Source organism: Schistocerca nitens, chromosome 6 (assembly GCF_023898315.1).
Source record: "Schistocerca nitens isolate TAMUIC-IGC-003100 chromosome 6, iqSchNite1.1, whole genome shotgun sequence".
Lineage (NCBI taxonomy): Eukaryota > Metazoa > Arthropoda > Insecta > Orthoptera > Acrididae > Schistocerca > Schistocerca nitens.
In genome coordinates this window covers 37259607-37277734 of record NC_064619.1, presented here as the reverse complement: position 1 = coordinate 37277734, position 18128 = coordinate 37259607, and the positions used below count along the sequence as shown (strand labels likewise).

At 37.4% G+C, this 18128-nt stretch overlaps 1 protein-coding gene across 3 annotated transcripts in view; it reads right to left on the bottom strand.

The window, feature by feature from the left end:
• LOC126262486 (voltage-dependent calcium channel subunit alpha-2/delta-3) overlaps nucleotides 1-18128 on the bottom strand; it is an 823568-nt gene that overhangs the window by 457317 nt on the left and 348123 nt on the right. For all 3 annotated transcript variants that reach the window (XM_049959148.1, XM_049959149.1, XM_049959150.1), the window contains exons 7-8: nucleotides 3725-3835; nucleotides 1307-1520 (exon numbers count right to left, since the gene is read on the bottom strand). In XM_049959148.1, the coding sequence (XP_049815105.1) occupies nucleotides 1307-1520; nucleotides 3725-3835 (325 nt within the window). The remainder of the gene's footprint in view (nucleotides 1-1306; nucleotides 1521-3724; nucleotides 3836-18128) is intronic.

The window sequence follows — 18128 nt, the reverse complement described above, 5'->3', positions numbered from 1 at the left end:
GGACAAGAATGTTGCACAGGATCGGTATGTGCTGGAATACCACTGCATCAAGGGTGAGGAGGGTATTTCTAATTTCAGGACATGATGAGAGGAGAGGAGAGGAGCAACTAAATCACATTCTCCACCCAGGTTTCGACTATCTCTCGTTGTGCTCTGAGATGAGGACTATCCTCCCTGCTATCATCCACATCCCTCCCACAGTGGTATCTGCTGCCCATCCAACCTACACGACATTCTTATCTGTCCCTGTTCCACTGCTACCCCAGCTGCTGGGTCATATCCCTGCAATAGTCATAGATGAAAGACCTGTCCTATACACCCACCCATTACCACCTGCTCCAGTCTTGTCACAAGCATCTCCTACCACATCAAAGGCGTAAAAGCAGCCAAGCAATCTACCAACTCAGCTGCAGCCACTGTGGTGTAGTCTACATGGGACTCATAGTTAACAAGCTGTCTGCCAGTATGAGTCAAGCTGTCAAACTATTGCCAACAGATGGATGGCCCACTCACTTGCTGAATATGTTCCCCAACACAATGCATTCAACACAGCTCGAACAACTACTTAAAGACAGTGCCAGCTGGGTTCTCCCCACAAATACTAGCTTTCCTGAACTGCAGACAGGAACTCTGTCTGCAACATATTTTTCATTCCCCTCAGCATTCACTAGTCCCTGTCCTCCAGCTGTCTATCCTCTTCCCTGCCTCCACTCCATCCCTACAAATGCCAGTGCACCTTCATAGTCCTTTCCCCTTCTCTGCTTCTCTCCTATCACCTTTCTCTCCCTCCCCCAGAACAGCCCACCAATGCTGCATCTAGCAGCCCACTATCTTGCCCCACCATGTCCCTCCATGCTCCAACAGGCAGCACAAGCACCTTCCCTCATCCCATATTGTGCTACTATCTTGCCCCACTATTTCCCTCCATGCCCCCACAGGCAGCACAACCATCTTCCCTCATCCCCTACTGTGCTATACCTCATGACCCATGGGTCCTCTGTACCCCCACTACTCAACTCAGCAGTGATAAATGCTCACCTCAGACACAATCACAGTCAGGCCTTAGTGCCCAGAAATAACAGTGGCCATGTGTGAGTGCACTGTGCTTTTGTGGACATGTGCAAGGCAAGTTTTGTTGTCTATGCTTGTTGAAGAAATTATTCCGATAGCTGAATGAAATCTAGTCGCCTTTCTCCCACTCAATGCCTTCTCTATGTGGTTAGTAGTTATCTATTCTTTCATATTGTTGTTATTCCATCTTGGGTTTTCCACTGTTTGATTATTCCACAATTACTTTTACTCTCACCTTTATTAGCACATGCCATCCAGTTGACCTCACGAACATCTGCCACCTCACGACCAATTAAATACGTAAAGACTCGAACTGGTATCTGAACCTCACCATCAGGCTGTTTGTGCCAGTTATACATTTCAAATATGTCCTTGTAGTTGTAAGGTGCACCATCTGTTATTAGCATTATCGCCTGATTGCAATGGGCTCCTGATGTGCTCTCACGATACTGTAATACCAATTGGTGATTATTTCCTCCATAGAAGACATTAAGTATATGAGATGAGTAATACTGGCATTTAGTACAGCGAAAAAATCAGCTGTGAATATTATGCAGCTGCATACTTTAAGCAATCAAAAACATTCATCATTTTGTTTTACATTATTAGCAAAAAGCACGCACCCTTGCGCACGCACGCGCGCGCACACACACACACACACACACACACACACACACACACACACACACACACACACACACACACGTTTGTTTAGGCACAATTCAATTCTGATTGTTTACTTGTCTCAAAACTAGCTACATCTAAATGCAATTAACCAAAACTTTTCTTGAGATATGGTTCCACAACCACACTGAAGATATTAATGTCCAGTTTTGACTATAAAAATCATTATTTTAATTTTAGCGCTTATTATAATTTTGTCCTCTCCAGAGGAATTGTAGGACTGCGCGTACTGCCTTCCTTAACATAATTTCTAATGTTTATGGGGTGCTCTGTTTTAAGCTAATGCTGCGAAATGGGTTTGAATGTGAGAGAAAATGCTCCGTGAAGTCATCCATGCCAAGCACAAACACATGATGTTACAATAATTGTGCAACTGTTTGACATTACTAATAATGGTTTTAGTATAACTTTTTTGTCATTAAGTTGTGGTAGATGGAAAGGAAATGTTTAACAAAGTTTTAAGAAGATGAAGTAGCAATTTTTTTTATGTTCTTAAAAGATTTTTGTGTGTTTTCATGGTTAGTAGGAAATTAAGATAGGAAGGTCAAATTTGGTATAAACACGTCATATTACATACAGAAAACTTTCAATAGGTCTGCTAATCTCTGGATACAATTTTAAATGAGAAAATTCAGTAAATATTTGTGATGTGCAGATTTTAGTAGGTTCTATGTAGATTAACTAAGTTTAAATTTTGACCAAAAAATTACCAATGTGGTAAGGCTTTTCACTATTGTAACTTAATCATTTTGGCTACAATTCCCAACTGAAGGTATCTTTTGTTCACAGCACACAGACCTTCACGCTATGCCCTTAAAAAAAATTGTTAGCTATATCTTGCTACTCTCAGGAAAAGATCCTCTTCCAATAAATGTATCTGATCACTGAAAAGTCTCAAAAGAAAATACAAGAATTAATTATAATGATCAGTAAGAGTACGATTAACACAGGCAGCTGCGGGCATGAGATATAAACAATACGGCATTTGCAACATTGTCTCTATGCACGTTGCCTCAGATATGTTAGAGCTTTGCTGAATTTTGTGTGTGTGCGAGACTTTGGAACTACGTTGTAACAGTCATGTGAGTCAAATGAATTTTTTTATTAGCCTTCTTCTTTAAGCCACCAATATTAAAATACTGTGTGTCCAAGTAGAGTGATTTGAGTGTGATGAAATGAATCAGACCATTTTAGCAGACTGATGAACTCCACTTAGGGCAAGCAGCTTCAATGACTGAACTTTACCAACAGCAACTACTAGGCAACTTTTCTGTTTATGTTCACGAGATCCGATGAATACGTATCAGGAATGAACATTTTTATATTTCTAATTTAAAAATAATTAGTGAGGACTTTGTCATAGTAAATGTAAAAGAATCAATTCAAGTATATAACCACATTGTTTCATAAAAGTGTTGAAAGCATTAAGTAGCCAACATTATTTCCCTTTCTAGTAGTAATTTGTATTACAGTGCTGCTGCAACAGATAAGTTACAGTTTTCAAGCACAACACCTGAAAGGAGCCTACAATGTGAAGCCATATGAGGACACTGCATTTTCCAATATTCTTCAGGTTTCACTTGCATCTGTATGTGTAAAGTGGAAAGCAATTGTAACGGTTGAAGTTGGAGGATCAGATAGTGGTGAACAAAATCAAGCAGAAGAACCAGACCATTAAAAATTCTGTGAAGTAGCAGTTTCCATGAACAAAAATTATTAAACTTTTCCAAAACCAATATTGCATCCCTGCAGAATGATGTACGAGTAACTAAAATTTATAGTTATGAGAGTATGAGTGGCTAATTCTAAAATGAACACCCATGAAAGATAACACAATGTCCATTGTCCAACCCACCAGCTGTTCAGTGAATCATACAGTTCATTTTTTGCAATGTATTATGTTAAATAAATGCTATAACTTCACTTAACAAAAATTTCATTAAAAATGTCACAGTATTTAAATACTTACAGATTGCAGTAACTCAAAAGCATGCATCAGGACTGCTGAGAAATTTGCAATCTTGTCAGTGTGTAATTCCTCCATACCACGTTTCAGTTCCCTAATGTTGTGTAAAGTTGCCTGAAATAGCATTAAAGAAGTAATCAGATGAATTTTTTAAATATACTTTTATTAAAAAAAATTCTTACTTTAAGAAATCTGACCCTCCCCCTACACACAAACACGCACACACACACACACACACAGAGTCAGATTAGACATGTGTACAAAATAATCTCATGAATTACTCAAGAAGTCATGTTTCCTTGCTAGGAAACAACAATAACATTTTTAATTGAAACTGATATCATTTCTGATTTGCAACTCCTTCTGCTCCAAAAATGCACATCTGAACAGGCCAATGACTTTCAACTACCAATTAACACTACAACAAGAAGAATTTGGCTGGGTATAAAACAGTATACAGCACAGGAGAAGTAGTGAAGAACATAGAAGAACAGGAAGAGCAAAGCTAAGGAATAGGAGAAGGAAAAACATCTGACTACATACCACACCAACACTTATAAATCAAAAGGGTATCAAATGAATTTCTGACTGCATTATGGATATGTTTGTATGGAAGATATATTATACTGTATGGAGAGTCGTTGACATAAACAAAACAAACTATCCGTTATTCGACCTTAGTGTGGCACAGAAATGAGTGAGATATTCAGCTATATAAATCTTTGACCATCTAGCTGGTGATGTGAAAAACTTAATGGATAACAAAATTAACTTCTAACACAAACTGAAATTCTATCTGCTTGACAACTTCTTCATATCCACAGAATAATTTGTGAATATACACAATGATCCACCAGACTATTATGACTACAGACCCGCTATTGATATAAACCCATCCAGGCAATAGCAGAATCACCTGGAAAGTAATGACTCTTAGTCAGTCACATGCGTGGTGCATGTAGTATCAGTGAGTGTACTGTCTGTGTATAGAATGGGGAAGGTGTGCAGTCTATCTCAGTTTGACCAAAGGTAGATTCGGATGGCCTGGAGGCATTTCAGAAACAGCACAACTTGTTGGGTGTTTGAGGAGTGCTGTGGTGAATCTCTTCACCATGTAGCGAAACCAAAGTGAAAGCATATTCAAACATTGTGGGGTTGGCCGGCCACCACTCATGACAGATGTCGTACATCATACACTGGGTAAACTGGTAAAACAGAAAAGGCAGCAAATTGTGGTGGAACTAACATCAAACTTTAATGCTGGGCAGAGTACATATGTTTCTGAACACACACTCCCGACGAATGGCCTCTGAAGCCAACGACCCATGCATGTGCCAATCTTAACACTAGGACATCGGCAACTATGACCAAAATGGCAATGTGACCATCAGCACTGGACATTGGTGCAGTGGCAGAGCATTGCATGGTCTAATGAATCCCAATACCTTCTTCATCATGCCAACAGGAAAGCGCAAATCCACTGGCTTCCGGGGGAACAGCTCCTTCACATCTGTACTGCGGGATGGAGACAAGACGGCTGCAGCCCCATATGCTCTGGAGAACATTCACGTGGGCATCCATGGGTCCAATGGGGCTCATGAAAAGCACCATCACAGCCAAGGAATATTGCACACTGATTATAGACCACATATATCCCTTCGCGGCGGTCATGTTTCTCGAAGGCATTGGCATTTTTCAACAAGATGATTTGCCATGTCACAAGGACAGGAGTGTGATGGACTGGTTCAAGGAACACAGTTGCACATTCCAATTGATGTGCTGGACCCCAGCTCATCAGATCGGAACCCTGTGATGGTCTGCCTTCTTTATTCCTCCATTTGTTGTCCGCATTGTTGACATACTGTATTGCTACACTGACTGAAAAGTGGGTTGTGGAAGTAAACCACTGACTAATTTAAATGATGTAGCCAACAGGTGCACATTTGAGTTTCACAGTACTCATTTTCACTGTTCACAATCCCCCACTAATGTTGTTGTAGTTGCGGTCTTCAGTCCAGTGACTGGTTTGATGCAGCTCTCCATGCTACTCTATCCTGTGTAAGCTACTGCACCCTACATTCTTCTGAATTCATGTCGTGGTCTCCCTCTATGATTTTTATCCTCCATGCTTCCCTCTAACACTAAACTTGTGATCACATGATGCCTCAGAACGTGTCCTACCAACCGACCACTTCTTCTAGTCAAGTTGTGCCACAAATTGCTCTTCTCCCCAATTCTATTCAGTACCTCCTCATTAGTTGCATGATCTACCCATCTAATATTCAACATTCTTCTGTAGCACCACATTCTGAAAGCTTCTGTTCTCTTCTTGTCCACACTATTTATCGTCCATGTTTCACATCCGTACAAGGCTGCTACACTCCATACAAATACTTTCAGAAAAGACTTCCTGACACTTAAATCTATACTCGATGTTAACAAATTACTCTTCTTCAGAAACGCTTTTCTTGCCATTGCTAGTCTACATTTTATATCCTCTCTACTTTGACCACGATCAGTTATTTTGCTCCCCAAATAGCAAAACTCCTTTACTACTTTAAGTGTCTCATTTCCTAATCTAGTTCCCTCAGCTTCACCTGATTTAATTAGACTAAATTCCATTATCCCCATTTTCCTTTTGTTGATGTTATTTTATATCCTCCCTTCAAGACACTGTCCATTCCGTTCAACTGCTCATCCAGGTCCTTTGCTGTCTCTGACAGAATTACAATGTCATTGGCAAACAACAAAGTTTTTATTTCTTCTCTATGGATTTTAATTCCTACTCCAAACTTTCTTTTGTTTCCTTCACTGCTTGCTCAATATACAGATTGAATAACATTGGGGATAGGCTACAACCCTGTCTCACTCCCTTCCGAACCACTGCTTCCCTTTCATGTCCCTCGACTCTTATAACTGCCATCTTGTTTCTGTACAAATTGTAAATAGCATTTTGCTCACTGTATTTGACTCCTGTCACCTTCAGAATTTGAAAGAGAGCATTCCAGTCAGCATCGTCAAAAGCTTTCTCTAAGTCTACAAATGACATAAATGTAGGTCTGTCTTTCCTTAACCTATCTTCTAAGGTAAGTCATAGAGTCAGTATTGCCTCACCAGTTTCAACATTTCTATGGAATTCGAACTGATCTTCCCAAAGGGTGACTTCTACCAGTTTTTCCATTTGTCTGTAAAGAATTCGTGTAAGTATTTTGCAGCCATGACTTAATAAACTGATAGGTAAGTAATTTTCACACCTGTCAACACATGCTTTCTTTGAGATTGGAATTATTATATTCTTCTTGAAGTCTGAAGGCATTTCGTCTGTCTCATACGTCTTGCTCACCAGATGGTAGAGTTTTGTCATAGCTGGCTCTCCCAAGGATATCAGTAGTTCTAATGGGATATGGTCTACTCGCAGGCCTTGTTTCAGTTTAGGTGCTTCAGTGCTCTGCCAAATTCTTTATGCAGTGTCATATCTCCCATTACATCTTCACTTACGTCCTCTTTCATTTCCATAATATTTCCCTCAAGTACATCACCCTTGCACAGACCTCCTATATACTCCTTCAATCTTTCTGCTTTCACTTCTTTGCTTAGAACTGTTTTACATCTGAGCTTTTGATATTCATACAAGTGGTTATCTTTCCTGCAAAAGTCTCTTTAATTTTCCTGTAGGTAGTATCTATCTTACCCCTGGTGATATATGCCTCTACATCCTTACATTTGTCCTCTAACCATCACTGCTTAGCCATTTTGCACTTCCTGTCGATCTCATTTTGAGACATTTATATTCCTTTTTGCCTGCTTCATTTACTGCATTTTTATATTTTCTCCTTTCATCAATTAAATTCAATATCTCTTCTGTTACCCAAGGATTTCTACTAGTCATTGGCTTTTTACCTAATTGATCCTCTGCTGCCGTCACTATTTCATCTCTCAAAGCTACCCATTCTTCTTCTACTGTATTTCTATTCCCCCGTTCTTGTCAATCATTCCCTAATGCTCTCTCTGAAACACTCTACAACGTCTGGTTCTTTCAGTTTATCCAGGTCCCATCTCCTTAAATTCACACCTCTTTGCAGTTTCTTCAGTTTTAATCTACAGTTCATAACCAACAGATTATGATCAGAGTCCACACCTGCCCCTGGAAATGTCTTACAATTTAAAACCTGGTTCCTAAATCTCTGTCTTACCATTATATAATCTATCTGAAATCTTCTGATGCCTCCAGGTATCTTCCACACACCCAGAATTATTTAATTATACTTAAAGTGTTAGCTATGAACAAGTTATGCTCTGTGCAAAATTGTACCAGCCAGCTTCCTTTCTCATTCCTTATCCCCATTCCATATTTACCTGCTGCTTTTCCTTGTCTTCCTTTTCTTACTATCAAATTCCAGCCCCCCATGACTATTAAATTTTCGTCTCCCTTCACTACTTGAATAATCTCTTTTATCACATCAAACATTTCTTCTATCTATTCATCATCTGTGGAGCTAGATGGTATATAAACTTTTGTACCAGTGTACAGTGTAGCAGGTGTGGGCTTTGTGTTTATCTTGGCTACAATAATGTGTTCACTATGCTGTTCATAGTAGCTGACCCATGCTCCTATTTTTTTAATTCATTATTAAACCTACTCCTGCATTACCCCTACTTGATTTTGTATTTATAACCCTGTATTCACCTGACCAGAAGTCTTGTTCCTCCTGCCACCAAACTTCACTAATTCCCACTATATCCAACTTTAACCTATCCATTTCCCTTTTTAAATTTTCTAACCTACCTGCCCGATTAAGGGATCTGATATTCCACGCTCCAATCTGTAGAACGCCAGTTTTCTTTGTCCTGATAATGACATCCTCCTGAGTAGTCTCTGCCCCATGAACCATGGACCTTGCCATTGGTGGGGTGGCTTGCGTGCCTCAGTGATGCAGTTAGCCATACCATAGGTGCAACCACAATGGAGGCGTATATGTTGAGAGGCCAGACAAACATGTGGTTCCTGAAGAGGGCAGCAGCCTTTTCAGTAGTTGCTGGGGCAACAGTCTGGATGATTGACTGATTTGGCCTTGTAACATTAACCAAAACGGCCTTGCTATGCTGATACTGCGAGTGGCTGAAAGCAATGGGGAACTACAGCCATAATTTTTCCCAAAGGCATGCCGCTTTACTGTATGGTTAAATGATGATGGTGTCCTCTTGGGTAAAATATTCTGGTGGTAAAATAGTCCCCCCCCCTCCCCCCCTCCAATAATATAAAGTTATGGCCGGTGATTGTTTAAAACCTTCCATAAGCCTCATTGATAGTTTGCAAGCAAACCTCCACATACTGCTACAATAGATTACTATTGTACATCTACGAGCAGTAATAACCTAACCACAAAGCTCACAGTTCTTGAAGAATACAAAGGTACGTATGGAGCAGACAGTGTCATTGTTTTAACACATGACTTAATTGTGTAACACTTATTTGACAGTCAAGTTGAAGCATTGTTGTTGTTCTAACCAATGCAGGTTTCTCGTCTGAAACTCGGCTGTGGACTGTCTGTCTCAGGACCAAAAAACCGGCTCCTATATATATCGTCCCAAGAACAGGTACTGAATCTACACACTGTTCAAAGTTAATTTTACAGTAATTACAATTAAAACTTAACTCATTCGATTAACTGATTACATCGAAAAATTGGTTCTTTTTAACAGTTTCTTCTACTACAAGAGTTAGGCCAAATTATTTGTTTAAATCATGGCACTTTACAAATATAGTTACACTAACAATACTTTTGACAAACCTGAAAATTACTTGTGAATTAATTAAGGGCTGACTTTGCTAACATGTTTTCAAACAGAGCCAAATAAATACTTTAAGAATACTATTAGTTCATCTTCCAAATGTTTATAATTAGTATAGAGAAAATCAATTACATACATAAAACTAAGCTCAAAATTAGATGTGATGTTATATTCTTTAAAACTTTGGGTCAACCTTTCTCTTTTATGAAAACGCAGATTATATTCACGTACGTTAATGGTAATTAGTTAAAAGTGGAAAAATGAATTCTAAGGAGGCAGATGGCAAAACAAGAGGGGAAGTAAAAATATCCCAGCATGCTTCGTCACAACCCAATTGAACACATTTGGGATGTGATTGAATGGGGCATCAGAGTTCATTACCTCTTCCAAAAATTTACGGAAATTAAGTGACTTGGGTGTACAGATGTGGTGACAACTCCCTCCCGTGACCTGCTTCCATGTCACAACGTGTCGTCACTGTTATCCATGCCCAAGGTGGACATACCTGATATCAGGTAGGTGGTCATAATGCTGTGGATGATCCAAACCAGTTATCTCACTAGCATTTTAATACCAAACAAGGCTTCAAAAGAGCTAAACTAATCAGAATTATTCTTAGTGCCTTCATTACTTTATTATTATTATTTCTTTACTTTCTCAGACGTTAAGTCTGGTTAAGAATGGAAAGTGATGCGGACCTTGATCAAGTGTCACTTCCTATTAACTGTACGGTATGTGTTATATTGCATTTAGGAACTTTCGGGTAATTGAACATGTATCAATAATTACGGATTTCTGTAGTTGTATATATATGTTTGGATGTAGCTGTATTGCATTGATGTACTGGTGGATATTGTGTGGTATGACTCCTGTAGTTGATAGTATAATTGGTATGATGTCAACTTTATCCTGATGCCACATGTCTTTGACTTCCTCAGCCAGTTGGATGTATTTTTCAATTTTTTCTCCTGTTTTCTTTTGTATATTTGTTGTATTGGGTATGGATATTTCGATTAGTTGTGTTAATTTCTTCTTTTTATTGGTGAGTATGATGTCAGGTTTGTTATGTGGCGTTGTTTTATCTGTTATAATGGTTCTGTGTAACATTAACCAAAACGGCCTTGCTGTGCTGGTACTGCGAACGGCTGAAAGCAAGGGGAAACTACAGCCGTAATTTTTCCCGAGGACATGCAGCTTTAATAGAAGCTTTCGAAATGTGGTGCTACAGAAGAATGCTGAAGATAAGGTGGGTAGATCACGTAACTAATGAGGAGGTATTGAATAGGATTGGGGAGAAGAGAAGTTTGTGGCACAACTTGACTAGAAGAAGGGATCGGTTGGTAGGACATGTTTTGAGGCATCAAGGGATCACAAATTTAGCATTGGAGGGCAGCGTGGAGGGTAAAAATCGTAGAGGGAGACCAAGAGATCAATACACTAAGCAGATTCAAAAGGATGTAGGTCGCAGTAGGTACTGGGAGATGAAGAAGCTTGCACAGGATAGAGTAGCATGGAGAGCTGCATCAAACCAGTCTCAGGACTGAAGACCACAACAACAACAACAATGGTTCTGTTCCAGTATAATTTGTATTCATCATTCTCCAGTACATTTTGTGGTGCATACTTGTATGTAGGAACTTGTTGTTTTAAAAGTTTATGTTGTAAGGCAAGCTGTTGATGTATTATTTTTGCGACATTGTCATGTCTTCTGGGGTATTCTGTATTTGCTAGTATTGTACATCCGCTTGTGATGTGATCTACTGTTTCTATTTGTTGTTTACAAAGTCTGCATTTATCTGTTGTGGTATTGGGATCTTTAATAATATGCTTGCTGTAATACCTGGTGTTTATTGTTTGATCCTGTATTGCAATCATGAATCCTTCTGTCTCACTGTATATATTGCCTTTTCTTAGCCATGTGTTGGATGCGTCTTGATCGATGTGTGGCTGTGTTAGATGATACAGGTGCTTGCCATGAAGTGTTTTCTTTTTCCAATTTACTTTCTTCATATCTGTTGATGTTATGTGATCTAAAGGGTTGTAGAAGTGGTTATGAAATTGCAGTGGTGTAGCCGATGTATTTATATGAGTGATTGCCTTGTGTATTTTGCTAGTTTCTGCTCGTTCTAGAAAGAATTTTCTTAAATTGTCTACCTGTCCATAATGTAGGTTTTTTATGTCGATAAATCCCCTTCCTCCTTCCTTTCTGCTTAATGTGAATCTTTCTGTTGCTGAATGTATGTGATGTATTCTATATTTGTGGCATTGTGATCGTGTAAGTGTATTGACTGCTTCTAGGTCTGTGTTACTCCATTTCACTACTCCAAATGAGTAGGTCAATATTGGTATGGAATAAGTATTTATAGCTTTGGTCTTGTTTCTTGCTGTCAATTCTGTTTTCAGTATTTTTGTTAGTCTTTGTCTATATTTTTCTTTTAGTTCTTCTTTAATATTTGTATTATCTATTCCTATTTTTTGTCTGTATCCTAGATATTTATAGGCATCCATTTTTTCCATCGCTTCTATGCAGTCACTGTGGTTATCCAATATGTAATCTTCTTGTTTAGTGTGTTTTCCCTTGACTATGCTATTTTTCTTACATTTGTCTGTTCCAAAAGCCATACTTATATCATTGCTGAATACTTCTGTTATCTTTAGTAATTGGTTGAGTTGTTGATTTGTTGCTGCCAGTAGTTTTAGATCATCCATGTATAGCAAATGTGTGATTTTGTGTGGGTATGTTCCAGTAATATTGTATCCATAATTTGTATTATTTAGCATGTTGGATAGTGGGTTCAGAGCAAGGCAGAACCAGAAAGGACTTAATGAGTCTCCTTGGTATATTCCACGCTTAATCTGTATTGGCTGCGACGTGATATTATTTGAATTTGTTTGGATATTAAGTGTGGTTTTCCAATTTTTCATTACTATGTTTTGGGAACTGTATCAATTTAGGATCTACTTTGTATATTTCCAATATTTGTAGTAACCATGAGTGGGGTACACTATCAAAAGCTTTTTGGTAATCAATGTATGCGTAGTGTAGCGACCTTCGTTTAGTTTTAGCTTGATATGTCACCTCTGCATCTATTATCAGCTGCTCTTTACATCCTCGTGCTCCTTTGCAACAGCCTTTTTGTTCTTCATTTATAATATTGTTCTGTGTTGTATGTGTCATTAATTTCTGTTTAATGACTGAAGTTAATATTTTGTATATTGTTGGTAGGCATGTTATGGGGCGATATTTAGCTGGGTTCGCTGTGTCTGCTTGATCTTTAGGTTTCAGATAAGTTATTCCATGTGTAAGTGTATCAGGGAATGTGTATGGGTCTGCAATGTAACTGTTAAATAATTTAGTTAGATGTGAATGTGTTGAGGTGAACTTCTTTATTATTATTATTATTATTTACAATCGTATTGACCAACTAGGGTCACATTAACAACTTCAGTTCCTCTTCTTCCTTTGTTGTTGTTTCCTATTTTTCCAGTATTCCCTCATTTTCTCCCCATGAAGTCTCTTCCTTTCTTCTGTCCATGTTGTTCCCGATTTTTTATTTCTTCTGCTTTGAAAGCCTTCCAAATTTAGTATTTTGTTTTTAAAACGGTTTCTTTCTGGTATTTCTGATTCTTTAATGTTGTTTCTTTCAAGATCTTTTCTTACTTCTGTAATCCATGCTATTGTCGATTTCTTCTTCCAGAAATATAGGAGTATTTGTTTTGTTAGTCTATTTCCATCCATTCGGTAGAGATGTCCAAAAAAGGTTAATCTTTGTTTGGCCATTACTTCAGATATTTTCTCTATATTTTTGTAGATCTCCTCATTACTTCTTATTTTCCAACCATCTGCGGTTTGCATGGCACCCATTAATTTTCTAATAATCCTTCTTTCCAGTACCTCTAGTTTCTCCATCTTATAGTTCATCGTTAGGCATTCAGATCCATATAAACATTCTGGTTGTTATTATTATTATTATTATTATTTCTTTACTTTCTCAGACGTTAAGTCTGGTTAAAAATGGAAAGTGACGCGGACCTTGATCAAGCGTCACTTCCTATTAACTGTACGGTATGTGTTATATTGCATTTAGGAACTTTCGGGTAATTGAACATGTATCAATAATTACGAATTTCTGTAGTTGTATATATATGTTTGGATGTAGCTGTATTGCATTGATGTACTGGTGGATATTGTGTGGTATGACTCCTGTAGTTGATAGTATAATTGGTATGATGTTAACTTTATCCTGATGCCACATGTCTTTGACTTCCTCAGCCAGTTGGATGTATTTTTCAATTTTTTCTGCTGTTTTCTTTTGCATATTTGTTGTATTGGGTATGGATATTTCGATTAGTTGTGTTAATTTCTTCTTTTTATTGGTGAGTATGATGTCAGGTTTGTTATGAGGCGTTGTTTTATCTGTTATAATGGTTCTGTTCCAGTATAATTTGTATTCATCATTCTCCAGTACATTTTGTGGTGCATACTTGTATGTAGGACCGTGATGTTTTAAAAGTTTATGTTGTAAGGCAAGCTGTTGATGTATTATTTTTGCGACATTGTCATGTCTTCTGGGGTATTCTGTATTTGCTAGTATTGTACATCCGCTTGTGATGTGATCTACTGTTTCTATTTGTTGTTTACAAAGTCTGCATTTATCTGTTGTGGTATTGAGATCTTTAATAATATGCTTGCTGTAATACCTGGTGTTTATTGTTTGATCCTGTATTGCAATCATGAATCCTTCTGTCTCACTGTATATATTGCCTTTTCTTAGCCATGTGTTGGATGCGTCTTGATCGATGTGCGGCTGTGTTAGATGATACGGATGCTTGCCATGAAGTGTTTTCTTTTTCCAATTTACTTTCTTCATATCTGTTGATGTTATGTGATCTAAAGGGTTGTAGAAGTGGTTATGAAATTGCAGTGGTGTAGCCGATGTATTTATATGAGTGATTGCCTTGTGTATTTTGCTAGTTTCTGCTCGTTCTAGAAAGAATTTTCTTAAATTGTCTACCTGTCCATAATGTAGGTTTTTTATGTCGATAAATCCCCTTCCTCCTTCCTTTCTGCTTAATGTGAATCTTTCTGTTGCTGAATGTATGTGATGTATTCTATATTTGTGGCATTGTGATCGTGTAAGTGTATTGACTGCTTCTAGGTCTGTGTTACTCCATTTCACTACTCCAAATGAGTAGGTCAATATTGGTATGGAATAAGTATTTATAGCTTTGGTCTTGTTTCTTGCTGTCAATTCTGTTTTCAGTATTTTTGTTAGTCTTTGTCTATATTTTTCTTTTAGTTCTTCTTTAATATTTGTATTATCTATTCCTATTTTTTGTCTGTATCCTAGATATTTATAGGCATCCATTTTTTCCATCGCTTCTATGCAGTCACTGTGGTTATCCAATATGTAATCTTCTTGTTTAGTGTGTTTTCCCTTGACTATGCTATTTTTCTTACATTTGTCTGTTCCAAAAGCCATACTTATATCATTGCTGAATACTTCTGTTATCTTTAGTAATTGGTTGAGTTGTTGATTTGTTGCTGCCAGTAGTTTTAGATCATCCATGTATAGCAAATGTGTGATTTTGTGTGGGTATGTTCCAGTAATATTGTATCCATAATTTGTATTATTTAGCATGATGGATAGTGGGTTCAGAGCAAGGCAGAACCAGAAAGGACTTAATGAGTCTCCTTGGTATATTCCACACTTAATCTGTATTGGCTGTGATGTGATATTATTTGAATTTGTTTGGATATTAAGTGTGGTTTTCCAATTTTTCATTACTATGTTTAGGAACTGTATCAATTTAGGATCTACTTTGTATATTTCCAATATTTGTAGTAACCATGAGTGGGGTACACTATCAAAAGCTTTTTGGTAATCAATGTATGCGTAGTGTAGCGACCTTCGTTTAGTTTTAGCTTGATATGTCACCTCTGCATCTATTATCAGTTGCTCTTTACATCCTCATGCTCCTTTGCAACAGCCTTTTCGTTCTTCATTTATAATTTTGTTGTGTGTTGTATGTGTCATTAATTTCTGTTTAATGACTGAAGTTAATATTTTGTATATTGTTGGTAGGCATGTTATGGGGCGATATTTAGCTGGGTTCGCTGTGTCTGCTTGATCTTTAGGTTTCAGATAAGTTATTCCATGTGTAAGTGTATCAGGGAATGTGTATGGGTATGCAATGTAACTGTTAAATAATTTAGTTAGATGTGAATGTGTTGAGGTGAACTTCAATAACCAGAAATTTGCTATTTTATCATTTCCAGGGGCTTTCCAATTGTGCATAGAATTAATTTCTCGGGTGACTTCATGTTGCAAAATTATCACTTCAGGCATTTGTGGTATCATCTTGTATGTGTCTGTTTCTGATTGTATCCACCGTGCATGCCTGTTATGTTGTACCGGGTTTGTTGCTCCAGAAGTGTTCCATGTCTGTTATGTTTGGTGGATTGTTTATTTTAATGTGTGTGTTATCTATTGTCTGGTAAAATTTCTTTTGGTTTGTGTTGAATGTTTGGTTTTGATTCCTTCTATTTTCACTTTTTTTGTATCTTCTGAGTCGTTTGGCTAATGCTTGTAATTTCTGCTTCTTTTCGTCTAATTGCTCTGTCGCTTCTTGTTGTGAGATTTTACCTAACCTTTTTCGTTTTTTTTCCGAGATTTCATTTCTTATAAATTGTGTTAGCTGTCCGATGTCTTTTCTCAGTTTTTCTATTTTGATCTGTAGCCTGTGTTGCCATGCTGGTTTTGTCGGTTTCTTCTGTGTGTTTGTTGGTTGTGATCTCTGCCTAGTGTGTATATTTAGTGTAGTGAGTGCTCCTATATAAGCCAGTAGTTGTAACTCTTCCATAGTTGTGTTTTCATTTATTTTGTTGTGTATGATTGTGTTGATAGTTTTTATTGTTGTTTCGACTTGTGGGTTATTTGGTGGTCTATGCAAGAATGGTCTAATGTCTGTATTTGTGTCTTTGTATTCTATATATGTTAGCTGAAATTTTTCTTCTATATCTAACATCTGTGTCACTTCGTGTTCTATTTGTGCTTGTTCGGGTGGCTGTCTTAAGATTTCGTTTTCCTCTGACTGTTTAATTGGTGCGTGTTGTTCTTTGTTTGTTTGCTCTGGGATGTTTGAGTCCATTACTGTATTTTCTTCTTCTTCTGATTGCACATTATTTTGTTCCAGTATTTGTTGTACTTGTTGTTTGATGTTTTCTAATTCTGACTGGGGTATCCTGTTATTTTTTATCATTACACGGATCTGATCAGCTAGTTGTTGTTCTGTTAAAAATTTTAATTCTGGGTATCTGGTAATAAATGTTGTGTATACTTATGATCTGTATCCAGTTGTGTTGGTTCCTAGGTTTGTTGCTTGGTAATAACAGAACATGAGGTGTCGATTAACTTCATCTGACCATCTCATCCTCTGTCTTTGTTTTCCTTCTAGGGTGGTTGCAGGAAGCATATCCTGCAAAACACCTCTATTTGGATTTAAATCATTTTCCAGTTGGCTAGCAGTGTCGTTACCATTGTGGGCGGGCATAGGGTTCAAGCGTCGTCCCCGACCATGACGGCGCTTGTCCGAGGCTTCTTTAGTTCTGTCCTGAACCAACTAATCACACTAAAAGGGGGGTTAGCCCTATTAGTGGTTTGTTCTTTTCGTCGCCTTTTACGACTGGCAGAACATACCGGAGGCCTATTCTTTTCCCGGGCTTTCAGCTATTACTATTACAAATTATAACCTTTTATTCATAATGCAAATTATTATTATTATTATTATTATTATTATTACAGACAAAAATTGTTCTAATTAATAATGCAGATTATTATTATTGTGATAGTTACATAATTTTTTGTACATGTTGTTCCTGGTCAGATGTAAGAGAGGGCCTTACAGCCATATTCTGGATAGGCTATAAGTAATAAATAAATAAATATGTACCACTAAGTTGTATATCATACTGACCAAAACCATTAGGGTCCAAATACCATATCACACATTAAGTAAAGATACACTTTTGATTCACTCCAATAACAGGCACTTGCAGATGCATTCACAAACAGAGTATGATTTACACTGATGCAGATATTCTATTACTCTTGTATACACATAAGAATAGTATTTGCTCAAATGAAAAAGGCTAAGTATCTTATGTAGTTACAGCACAATAAAGTGAGTCAACATAGCAAGATGGAATGATTCCACAATTTCATATCATTGCTAATATAAAATCTGTTTTCTTTTTACCTATTTATGGAATATTCCATTGGTTATTGGAGGAACATAGACATATTAATAACTTGAATACAATGTATTAACATTCCACAATATTATTTGTTAGTTCATTATGAATTCGCTTTCAGCTTCTCAGACAATCATCAGATAACTGAATGTTGAAGAGATGATCCACACAACTTCACCCTGAGAATTCATAGCTGTACAAAGAATGCTGTACAAATGCATGTGACATCTTATGACTAGATCGGTACAAAACACAAGCACGTTGTAATACCTACAGAGACACTGAACAAATAAATCTCACATTACAGTATATTCAAATATTAAAACTATGTGAGTGTATAGAGCAGAAATGTTCTACAAA